This window comes from Urocampus carinirostris, chromosome 2 (genome assembly GCF_059441175.1).
Source record: "Urocampus carinirostris isolate Australia breed hairy pipefish chromosome 2, RoL_Ucar_1.0, whole genome shotgun sequence".
Classification (NCBI taxonomy): domain Eukaryota; kingdom Metazoa; phylum Chordata; class Actinopteri; order Syngnathiformes; family Syngnathidae; genus Urocampus; species Urocampus carinirostris.
The window spans coordinates 58882966-58895008 of record NC_142350.1 but is presented as its reverse complement, the minus strand read 5'-3'; the positions used below and the strand labels follow the sequence as shown (position 1 = coordinate 58895008).

Sequence of the window (12043 nt, the reverse complement as noted above, 5' to 3'; positions counted from 1 at the left end):
GAATGAGAGGGAATAAAAGAAAAAGAAAGAACAAGAAACAGCAAGAAATAGAGATAAAAGGTGAAATAAAGCAAAAGGGGAAGAGAGAATAAGAAAGAGAGAGGGGGAAGAGAGAAATCAAGGGAAAGAGAAAAGGAGAGCATGAAAGAAAGAGAGTGAAACAGACAGAGACAGAATGAGAAACAGGGAGAAAGAAAAAGAAATGAAAAGTGGAAAAGTGAGGGAGATGATAATAATAATAATAAAAATAATACATTGCATTTCAAAGCGCCTTTCAGGACACCCAAGGTCGCTGTACATATGAGTGGGACACAAGAGAAAGAACAAGGGGGGAGGAAAGAAGGGGAGAGAGAAAGAGATAAAGAGAGAGAGAGACAGAGAGAGAGAGGGGTAGGGAGAGCGCGTGGGAACAAGAAATAAAGTAAAAAATGAAAAAGACAAAGAAAGAGAAATAAAAAAGAGATAAACAGAAATAACAAGAGAAAGAGTGAGCAGAAGAGAAAGAAAAAGAGAGAGGTAAAGAGGAGGAGATAGAGAGAGAAATAATGAGGTGAGGACAGAGAAATAACGTGAGCTAAAGGAGAGAGAAAGAATAGAGAGAGACATAAACAGAAAACAAGAAGAAGAGAGAGAAAAATAGAGAGAAATAGGAAAAAAACAAGAAAGAGAGAACTCTGAAGAAAAAGAGAAGGATGGAGAAATAATGAGAGAGGAAAAATAGAGTAAGAGAGAGAAAGAACAAGGAAGAGAAGGTGAGGAAAAGATAAAGAGAAAGAATGAGGGAAAGGCTGAAAAAGTAAGAGCAAAAGAAAAGGAGGGATAGAGAAAGAGAGGTATATAAAAAGAAAGTGACCGAGACGCGAAACAAGAAAGAAAGGGGTCGAGTGTTCTTCCACTATAAAGAGTCGGCTCATAGTGCTGTTCTGTTCCTGAACGACACACCACTACACACGAGACGTGCAGCTCGGTGCAAATTCAGAAGAACCTAAAAAAAACAGTTGCATCAAACATTGAACAAAGAAAAGTGTTCGTGCTGCTGTACACACATAATGAAAAAAAGACGCGCACAGCCGAGCCAGCAAGTTATTTCCAAACAAAATCTTTCATTCTGCCCTATTTTCCCCACTACAGAAGCACTTCATCACCATCGCCTCACTATAGAAAACAATATCGCTTCCCCAACTGCTGAAGATTGTGAGTCACAAAAAGAAACAATAACAGCAATTACGGCTCGAGTGAGAAAGAAAGAATACAGCAAACGCATTCATGATATGAGGAAATCACATTTAATCCCAGAAAAATACAGATTTACACGAATGTGATACTAGGCTGGAGTTACAAGGAGGATACATAACTATTCTATATTACTCTCCATTCCACTAAAAGTATTATTCTCTTATTGTTTTGGACGGTATGCAAGTATACAATAAGTATGTTGCCTTTTATTAGTAGGAATCTTTCAAAAGTGTTGCCTTTACAAAGATTACTGTTAGAGGAAGGCGATACCCGGTATTGGTGCAGATGCCAGCCGATGCCAATTTATGGTTGCCTTCTTGTGGCCAGTTAAAATCAGAAACCTGAAATTAAAGGAATGTTCATGTCATGATAACCAATGTGAATCACCTGTGCCCGCTCCATTGGCGCCAACTGCCTCGGACTCTGATTGGCTACCTGTCCCTATTCAAACCCACTCCTATCTGTCCCTTTTTGTCAGTCCGTCTGCAAACCTCAGTTAACACTAGGCAAGCCTTTTTCGACCCTGACTCCCACCCGTCTGTCCCCGGGCTTCGACCCGTTTTTGTCCCCGACCATGTCTACTCTCCTTTCCTGAATTACGACTCGCTTCTGACCCCGTCTACGTTTTTGCTCTCCTGTCCCGGCTACTGACCCGTTTTTCTGCTCCCGACACCGCCATCGCTCACCACAGAAGACCCACTTCCGCGTTCAGAGTGACCTGCTTCCCGCGTCCAGCAATCACCGGATTGTGGGCGCAACCCTTTCTCTTTCTTCCAATGAAACTTGTGAGGAACTCAACACAAGTGGGTCCTGTCTCCGTTCTGGTCCTGACAGTTAAATTGCCTTTTAAGACAAGCTATATTAAAGGGGCAGTGTGTATTATGCATTACGTGGTTAGCGCGTGTGCGGCACTGTTCTGAGGTCATGAGATCGAACCTCCTGTGTTGAGTTTGCATGTTCTCACCGTGCTTGCAGAGGTTTCCTCCAGGCACTTCGGTTTCCTCCCACGTTCCAAACACATGCATGCTAGGTCAATTGGCCGGTCGAAATTGTTCCTAGTTGTGAATGAGCTAGCGAATTGTCTGTCCCTGTGTGCCCTGTGACTGGCTAGCAACCAGTTGACGGTGTCCCCTGCCCACTGCCTGAAGATAGCTGGGATGGGCTCCAGCACCCCCGCGACCCTACTGAGGATAAGCGGTGCAGATTCATTTAATATTTGTTATTAAATGAATTTGTAATCATGAAAAAATGTATTTATATGAAGAGCAAAAATACACGAATTATCGTACAAACATGCAATATGCTTTGAAAATAGTCACAGGTTGAGAAATTTGCTTTTATTTTAATATAACAAGACCCTCATAAAGATGTAATTGTCCGCCAGCTTGCTGCTACGGGTACTGAACATCCCAAATTCTTGCGACATTGGTGGGCAAAAATAAAAGAAAATTGTGATTTTTGGTCACTTTGAGTGATATTTAGCACTCGTTTTTGGTTGCACGACACACTCTAGCGACATCGAATGGTCAAATAATACACACTGTCCCTTTGAGACTGTCATGGTTGCCATGGCGCCCAACTGGCCACGCCCGTGTGGCGCCAGCTGCGGCTCATTGACAGATTGGCTCTTCGTCTTTTTAATCTCAGTGCTTTCATTTTTCCTTTGTCGGTCCGTCAACGAACCTCTGCCCCGCAAGACGTGGGTTTAGACTTGGTCCTGTTTTCCTGTTGGTATTCCCTGTCCGGTATTGTTCCCGTTCATTTTTGTCCTCTTTAATATCGGTTTCCAGTTTCGTTCCCGTCTATTTTCGTCCTGTTTATTTTCAATATCCTGTTTCATTATATATCCTGTCTGTCCCGTCCTGTCCGGTATCGACCCCATCTGTCCGATATCAATTGGTATCGATCTCGTCGGCCTCTGGTTTCCTATCATTTCACGCCAGACTGCTGCCTCACGTGCATGACTTCCCATTTCCCGTAAAATAAAAGGCTTGTGTGAGAACGTCACACGTTTGGGTCCTGATCCTGTTCAGGTTCCTGACATAGACAAAATACGATGTAAAGTATATAAATATCTGTCTTAATTTTGCAGAGGGAGAGATTTTTTTGTACTTTTATACTTGCGTTATGTGTTCTGTACTTATTCTTTGTGTAAAGTATCACGACTGCTATCATTGACTACTCTAGATTTGGGTATTCTATCGGTCTGCATTGTGTAACTATTGTTATGGTTTACGGCAATTTGGGATTTCTGCAACAACTGTATCAAAACTGAACCCCCCTAACGGATTTGCAAAAATATATCTTTGTAAAGGCCAGTATTTTAATACTTTTGTATCGAGTCTAGATTAGGTTCTGCAAAATAAAACCCGATAATGTCAAGCTAAGACATCCTAAAGAAAAGTTCCAGTGAGTGCCATCCAAGAACGAAGGCACTTTCAAGGTCAGGTTTTTGATGGTTTAGCTGCAGTGCATGCACAAGCTCCAAAACAAACTGTAAACCTACTGACAGTAAACTAAAATCTACAAGACATTTCTAGCTTCAGAAGAAGACTTCAGATGTTTGACTTGTGTGTCTTCAGCAACAATGCAAGTGTCATTTGTTGGCTCCTGTGACAGAGAACCCCCTGAATGGTGACGTGGACCTTCAACGCCGTTTTGCGCGGAGATATGCCCCAGGCGGGGGTCGGAATCGATCTCGTAGCGATAGTGATATCCCTCCATGACATCGTGACACGCGTCTCTCATTTCGATGATCCATTTCTTCATGTCTTGGCGGTTCAGGTAGAGCACAAAGAGGAAGACCATGCCCACAAAGCCCAGCACCAGTCCCAGGAAAACATAAGACGTCTGCAATCCCAGCTCGCTCATCTCCGCTTGGGTGGGAATGAGGCAACCGATGGTCTTCAGCCCCAGTCCTCGGATCCGGACGTTGGCCAAAACCTTGGGCGAAGCGCACCTTACAGAATCCACGTCTACGTTACCCCGGGAGTCATTCAACCAAGCCACAAAATTCTGGATCTCACAGGAGCAAGAGTATGGATTTTTACCCAGAAGGATCCGGACGCCCCTGAGTTTCTCCAGCTCTGTGAGATCGTCAGTCCCGAACACCCTGAAGGAGTTGTGCCTCAAATCCAGAACTTCTAGCTTGCTCATACCGGAGAAGGTCCCGCTGTAGACAGCTAACAGCGAGTTGTTGCTAAGGAGGAGTTGCTTCAAGCTGAGAAGGTGCGAGAACATCCCTGGGGGAAGCAGAGCGAGGCCGTTCCCGGACAGGTCCAGACGGAGAAGCCCGCTCAAGTCCCCCCAACGAAGAGCTGTGGTGAGGTCCGTCAGGGCGGTGAAGTTGTAGAGGGAGCGGCTCAGGTTGAGCTCCTGCAGGGGACTGCTGGGGATGCTCAGAGCTTCAGGGTGGATGATTGACAGTTGGTTGCTACTCAGGTCCAGGAAGCGGAGGTTGATGAGGGCCGAGAAGCTGTGCGATGCCAATTCTGTCACCCTACGGGCAGAGAGGTACTTGTTATTAGGCAAAAAAGGCAATTGCTTGGTGCCTCCGAGTTATCAGTAGCCCCAAGAGGGCCAACCAATGTTCCCTGTAATTTTCCACGGGTCTGAGCGTTCACTCAAAGTCGGTGAGCAACGCTTGAAACAACAGTGGGCAACGGCAATCCCAAGTGTGGCAGCTAAATCATTATCAAACATGTCCAAAACTTGACATCACGTTACATTTTGGTGAGCAATGCAAAATTTTTTTTCACTTTTGAATGAATTGACTAGTGTACGATTGCAAAGGTTGCAGGGCCTACAAATGGCATTTGTTTTTACAATTCTTTCACAAGATTTCCATTTCTTTTATTCCTGGTATCTTTTGTCGCATAATACTAACATTTTGGGGGGCTTATTTAGTCGGTTGCACGATACAGAACTGTATTTAATTACATTTTTTAGTGGAAATTATTTGAATGCAACACAAACTTTTTTCTTTTTCCCTGTTTTTTTTCTCCTTTTTTTTAAAATTCCTTTAAAAAAAAATCTCATTGTGTTTATTTTTTCCTAGCTTTTTTGTTCTCTATTATCTTTTTTCCCTTTGTTTGCTTCTTTCTTTTCTTCTGGCTTTTCTTCTGAATTTTTCCTGCTCTTTTCTCTTTTTCTCTCCTTTTGTTTCATTTTTTTCTCAGCTTTTCACTACTTTTTAATTTTGGTATTTTTTGTTCTATTTTGTTCTATTTCCCTCCCTTCCTTTAAGTCATTTTGTGAACAATTTTACATAATATTTGGTCGTGTAGGGATTAAAGAAGCAAAAACAACCCGAAGAGCCGTTTGGGACCAAAAGAGCCGGTTCTTTTTAGTGAGCCGAGCCGAAGAAGCCGGTTCTCGAAAAACTCTACTGACTTTACTCAACTTCGTTCTACTTCGACCTTGACTTCCAAACACCGCATTTAGAACAGAACGTCAGGGAAACCCGTGAATTTTTACCTTCATGCACTGTAACTTCGGCTTAATTCGCTTTTTAATTAGCAATTTCGAGCCCTGATTTTTGTGAGCTGGCTGGATTTTCTGGGTAGTGCGCAATTACGCACACACGCAGCTTAGAGGGAACATTGGGGCCAACATTCTGCGTTTTTGCATCACAGTGCATATTTATCTTTAAGACTATGACTTCCATTGTGCATTGACAATTGACAAAATCGGCCCCTCCTTCACTTGTTGCTCTGAGTCACAAGGTTTGATATTTCTCGTGAAAAGAAAATATTGAGTGTCACGGTTGCCATGGCGCCCAAATGGCCCCCGCCGTGTGGCGCCAGCTTGTCACGGTGGCCATGGCGCCCAATTGGCCCCGCCCGTAGGCGCCAGCTGAAGCTCGTTGACAGATTGGCTCCCTGTCAGTATTTGAACGCTGTCCTGTCAGTAGCCTTTTGTCGGTCCGTCTGCGAATCTCCGTTTTTCCTGTGCTTTTGCGCTTGTTTTTCTCCAGACACGACATGTTTGATTTCGATTTTTTCCGTTCCCGGCACCATCATCCCTCGCCACGGAGGTCCCACTTCTGCGGCTGAGCAAACTACTCCCCGCAACCAACAATCTCCAGATTGAGTGTGCGCTCCTATCTTTTTTTTCCCTAATAAAACTGCGAGTAACGTTATGCGAGTGGGTCCTGTTTCCTGTTCTGGTCCTGACATTGAGAGAATCTCAGGGAATATAAAAAAAACCAAAACAATCAAGCAGAAATTTCAGGCCGGGCCTGAAAATGTCAATCACTACGTTCGGGTCTGGCTTCTCTTTCGCTGCCTTTTTAAAAATCATCCACCTGTCATTGTGCTTCTTTGTCTCTCTCTGTCACTCTCTCCCTTTAGTGCCACACCAAATTATTAAAGACGTCCTGCTGCTATGGTGTACGGCCGAATTTTCAAACCGTCAAAACAATGGAAGGCCTTAAAATTTTCCAGTCAACTCTTAAATAAAATCCGTCAATAATGGAAAATTGTTGGTTAATGTAACTCTACAGACACATAAATATAAGAGATGTAAATGTTTATACAGCCCTGTTTAACTTAGATTCTGCTACAAAAGACAGGCTTTCATTTGTTGTCATAAATCACCTATGTCAGGACCAGAACGGAAACAGGACCCAATTGCGTAACGTTTACCACAAGTCTTTATTGAAAGAAAGAGGAAGGGCTGGAATTAAATTATATTCAAAATGGCACCATAACTACAAGACAAACTGAGTCACTCCAATGTTTGCTGATTTTAATAAGCTTCCCTAAGTTTGTGTCAAATGAAGATTTCCCCTTTATGAATGTACCACTGTTTGCTGCATCAGTCGAGGTTTTGGAGCAGGAAGCTATCAACTGGACATTCTGTCATTTCCTATAGTCAATGGGCGCCACCAGGCTGTACTTGCCCAAGACACACCATAGGAAATGGTGCCCCTTACCTAGTTGTCAAGAGATCCAACCCACTGATTTTGATGATGCCCTTGTTTCTTCATTTGAAATTGAAGTTTTTGAGTTTTTTCTTGCCCTCATGTAGGCTTCAGATCAGGAGATGTTGCAATGGTCGTCTATATAGCGCTTTGGGACTTTTTGTGACATGACTTAACTTGATGACTGCACGGCGGATGGGTGGTTAGCACGCACCCCCATGGTGCAGAGGTTCAGGATTCAAGTCCAGCTACTGCAGCCTCTCCGTGTGGAGTTTGCATGTTCTCCCTGTGAATGTCAGGTTAATTGGCCGGTCCGACTTGTCCCTAGGTGTGGATGACCGAGTGAGTTGTCCCTGTGGTGTGCCCTGCGACTGCTTGGCAACCAGTTCAGGGTGTCCCCTGCCCACTGCCGGGAGATAGCTGGGATGGGCTCCAGCACCCCCGCGACCCTACTGAGGATAAGCGGTGCAGATGAAATGAAATGATCTGCATTTATATAGCGCTTTTCAAGTCAATGACTTCCCAAAGCGCTCTACGATGTGCTCCACATTTCCCAATAGCCATGTAAGGCGCTAACCTGCTTATTGGGGGTATTAGGGGTTCAGTGTCTTACCCAAGGACACTTCGACATGCAGCACGGACGAGCCGGGATTCAAATTGGGATCCCTTGATCCCAAGACAAGCGCTCTACCTCCTGAGCTACTGCCGCCCAAGATAACGGATGGATGTAGCTGTTAAGTCATTTATTGTAGGAAATTTGCAAAGACGGCAGTTGCCAAGGCTGTTTATCATTTTATGTCGTTTTTTCACCTCATCTCATCTCATTAGCTGCAGCGCTTATCCTCAGTAGGGTCGCGGGGGTGCTGGAGCCCATTCCAGCAATCATCAGGCAGTGGGCAGAGGACACCCTGAACTGGTTGCAAGCCAGTCGCAGGGCACACAGGGACAGACAATTCGGCCAATTAACCTGAAATGCATGTCTTTGGAATGTGGGAGGAAACCAGAGTGCCCGGAGGAAACCCACACAAGCACGGGGAGAACATACAAACTCTGCACAGGAAGTCCGATAGCTGGATTTGAACCCACACAGGAGGTTCCCAAGAACTTAGAACTGTGCCGCACAAGCGCTAACCACTGCAGCACCGTGCTGCCCTCGTTTTTTCACCTGATATGCTTTATTTCATTATTGTCCAATTATGCCGTGCTTTGATTTTCACACCCTTTGGGGCTGATCTGGTTTTTGTAAACTTGAAAATGTAATAAAAAGAAGGTGTTCACGGGAGGGCTTCAAAACAAGGGTTTGAACCCCCTCATCTGAAGTCTTCCACCCCCTGTCCACATTACAATTAAAAATTCATCGATGCCTTCTTTCCTTATTACTCAAGTTTAAACTTGACAGTAGCTGACATTTTTAGTTGCAGGAAGTTCTTCCCATTTCAAATTACCGCTGGGAAACACAGCCTTCATTTTTTAAATGTCCATAATTTATAAATAATCCTTGCATTAATCCACATCTCATACTGCCCTGTTTATGTCATGAATACCGATTTGAAGCACCTTTGTCCGCTCATTTCGCGCCAGCCGCTGCAGGCTATCTGATTGGCTCCCTGTCCCTTTTTAAACCCAGTCCTGTCACTCTCCGGATGTCAGTCCGTCTGCGAACCTCTGTTGTTACAAGGCAAGCCTTTTTGACCCTGACTCCCGCCTGTCTCGTTTTTGCACCCGTTTTTTCCACCTGTCCGTTCCTGATCTCCCTGTTAGTCTCCGGTTACGACCCATTTTTTGATCTCGACCACCTCTCCTCTCCTGTCCCGGCTTACGCCCCATTTTTATCCCTACCACGTCTGCTCCCCAGCCTGGCTTACGACCCATTTTTGATCCTGACCACGTCTGCTCCCCCATCCTGGCTTACGACCCGTTTTTGATCCCGACCACGTTTTTGCTCTCCTGTCCCGGCTATCGACCTTTTTTCCGTCCCTGACACCGCCATCTCTCGCTACTGAAGATCCACTTCCGTATTCGGATCACTATCCAATTGCGAGAGCGACTTGCTTCCCGCGTCCAGCGAGCACTGGATCGCAGGTGCTGCCCTTCCTCTTTCCATTCAATAAACTCGTGGTTAACGCTACGCATTTGGGTCCTGATTCCGTTCTGGTCGTGACAGTTTAGGTGTAGCATGCACCAGTCCTCTTGGGCGCTACCTGTAGTGGACGATAACGCTTTATATGTCACGGTTGCCACGGTGCTCAATTGGCCCTGCCCATGGACACCGGCTGAAAGGCGTTGACAGATTGCTCCCTGGGAGTACTTAAACGCTGTCCTTTGAGCCGTTTGTTGTCAGAGCGTCTGCGAAACTCCTGCTAGACTCAGTGTGATATGCCAAGTCCTGTGAATTTGCCTGTGTTTGATCCTGTTTTATCTTCAGCCCGATCTGTTTGATTTTGACCACTCTTTAGTTCTGATTTCAATTCACGACCATCGATCCCCGGATTGAGTGTGCGTGCATTCCTCCTCTCCCCAATAAACTGTGAGTAGCGTTACGCGATTGGGTTCTTATTCCTGTTTCCTGTCCTGGTCCGTGACATTATAGGGGCGGCAGTGGCTCAGGAGGTAGAGCGCTCGTCTTGGGATCAAGAGATCGCAGTTCGAATCCCGGTTCTCCTTGTTACATGTCGAAGTGTCCTTGGGTAAGACACTAAACCCCTCATACCCCCAATAAGCAGGTTTGCACCTTACATGGCTGCACGGCCGCTATTGGGAAATGTGAAGCACACTGTAAAGCGCTTTGGGAAGTCTTGACTTGAAAAGCCCTATATAAATATTTATATATTTCATTTCAATGTCAAAAACCAATGCCGGCTGCCGTTAAACACGAGGGAAGAAATGCAATGGCAAAGAGAGGCCACCAGAGACCAGAGTCGGTGTTATTTTTAAGCATACGTGTTGAGGAATGTGGCAACAGTTTCAAGCATTCACAAGAACATCACCTGAAATGCAAGCATTTGTAAAGGTTTTAAGCACCCATACGAACCCTGTACAATATTCACAGTTAACCAAAAACAGTACCAAAGTAAAACCCCGTCATGCTGTTAAATACCGTGCATTCTCACCCGTTGTCGCTTAAAATGACATTAGAAACGTTGTCCAGCTCAGGAAAAGAATCCGATCCGATCCTGCCGATGGAATTCCCGGTGATGATCACAGTCTTTGCGTATCCTGGCAGAGTTTTTGGCACCGTCACCAGGTCCTTCGACACACATTTCACTGTTCGTGTGATCGAAAAACACTCACAGCCACCCGGACACTCGTGGTCCTGGGACCGGGCACCCGAAAGTAATCCCAAAAGCACCCAAGCTGCAGGAATGTGCATTTCTAAACACTGTCCGGTGAGCAAAGACACAACCCAGAATGAATTCAGAGTCAAATCTTTTTCGAGTAAGGCAGCAGAAAAAAAAGCACCTTAGTGATAGTCCTTCCTTTGCTGCACTCTGGAAATAAAGGGGTCTCTTGAATTGATGGCAGTTCTTGTAGCGCTGAATCTGCCGGATGAAAAAAGTGGGTGGTCGCCTTAAAGGTACAGGAGACCGTCGGAGCATCCGCTGACTGCGACCTCCACGATGCGATGAAGCCCCAGAGCAGTCTCGTCAAGTCAAGTCATGTTTATTTGTGACGCCCTTAATAACAAAGAGTCTCGAAGGGCCAAACAGATCAAAGACTATTGCAAACTACAGACTATTAGAAAAAAGTCGACACGGTGCAGTGTTCATTTGACCTGTGAAAAGTGAAGGGTCCCGGGGACTCGCATGCTCAAAAGTCTATGGGTCCCAACAGAGATCTATGGGTCCCCAAAATGTAGTGTTATCGCGGTTGGAATTGTAAATCGGCGACAAATATATACCGTATTTTCCGCACTATAAGGCGCACCTAAAAGCCTTTATTTTTTTCAAAAGCTGACCATGCGCCTTATAATACAGTGCGCCTTATATATGGATCAATATTAAGTTGCAAAGTCTTGCAACTAAAGCAAGCAGCCGCCGACTAGATTTTCCCCCGAAGGCGAAGTCGTCCGCGGTGTATGCTGGGATTTATATACCGGCGTTTCATTTCCTAACCAATGTGTCAATCATCATTTGAATCGGTCACTATTGGCTAAAGTTATTCGGAGGTAAAGGGGGCGGATCCTTTTAATCATTTACAGGCATAGGCTAAAGGGGCGAAACAAAGCCTGCACTTGGCCGAAAAAGATGAATGTGAATCACAGGTTGGGTTGCACTACGGCATAGAGAAAACATTTTTGAATATTCTGTATTTGTAAATATTTTACTCTCCTGGATTTACAACACTCACGGTTGTAAGAAGACCATGGTTACGTAACATTATTGAACGTGATGGCTGCAAGAGAACTTAGGTGAGATATGCGGATTTATATTTTCCCGGTATCTTGTTTTAGAACGATCTTGATGTTTCTGTGATGAGTCTATTTTTAAACTAAATTCAATTCAAAGCGTTTATTGTCATATGCACGGTAAAGAACCCCGTTTCCCTGCACAATAAAATTCTTACTTTGCTGTCCACACAGTTGCCGGCAAAAAACAAAATGGAAACTAAGAAATGTTTGTTTGGTGACATCGTACGGACACTGTTTCCGTACATGTCTGAGACATGTATTTGCTTCTTTGCAAGCTTTCGGAATGTTAAGGGGGTAATAAGTTTGACTGAACTATCTGACTGTTTTGTCGACGTTCCCATTGTAGCGCCTTATAATCCGGTGCGCCTTATGTATGGAAAATATCGGACAAAAGACTATTTTTGGGGGGTGCGCCTTATAACCCGGTGCGCCTTATAGTGCGGAAAATACGGTAATATAAATCTATATATTCATTC

The 12043-nt window shown here is 44.8% G+C and overlaps 1 protein-coding gene across 1 annotated transcript; it reads right to left on the bottom strand.

Annotated features, from left to right (window-relative positions):
• Nucleotides 1-1309: 1309 nt before the first annotated feature.
• LOC148372745 (trophoblast glycoprotein-like) lies at nucleotides 1310-11125 on the bottom strand. The gene is made up of 2 exons (XM_088327314.1): nucleotides 10270-11125; nucleotides 1310-4735 (listed from the first exon to the last, which is right to left on the bottom strand). Exons 1-2 carry the CDS (start codon nucleotides 10527-10529, stop codon nucleotides 3760-3762), a joined length of 1236 nt encoding a protein of 411 aa, XP_088183440.1. The 5' UTR covers nucleotides 10530-11125; the 3' UTR covers nucleotides 1310-3759.
• Between the last annotated feature and the right edge of the window lie 918 nt (nucleotides 11126-12043).

Excerpts from the sequence above, each read along its gene's own strand:
- LOC148372745 (XM_088327314.1), bottom strand. The coding sequence starts at position 10,529 with ATGCACATTCCTGCAGCTTGGGTGCTTTTGGGATTACTTTCGGGTGCC. Across the intron at positions 4,736-10,269 it reads GTCATTTTAAGCGACAACGG|GGTGACAGAATTGGCATCGC; the intron begins GTGAGAATGCAC and ends CTCTGCCCGTAG.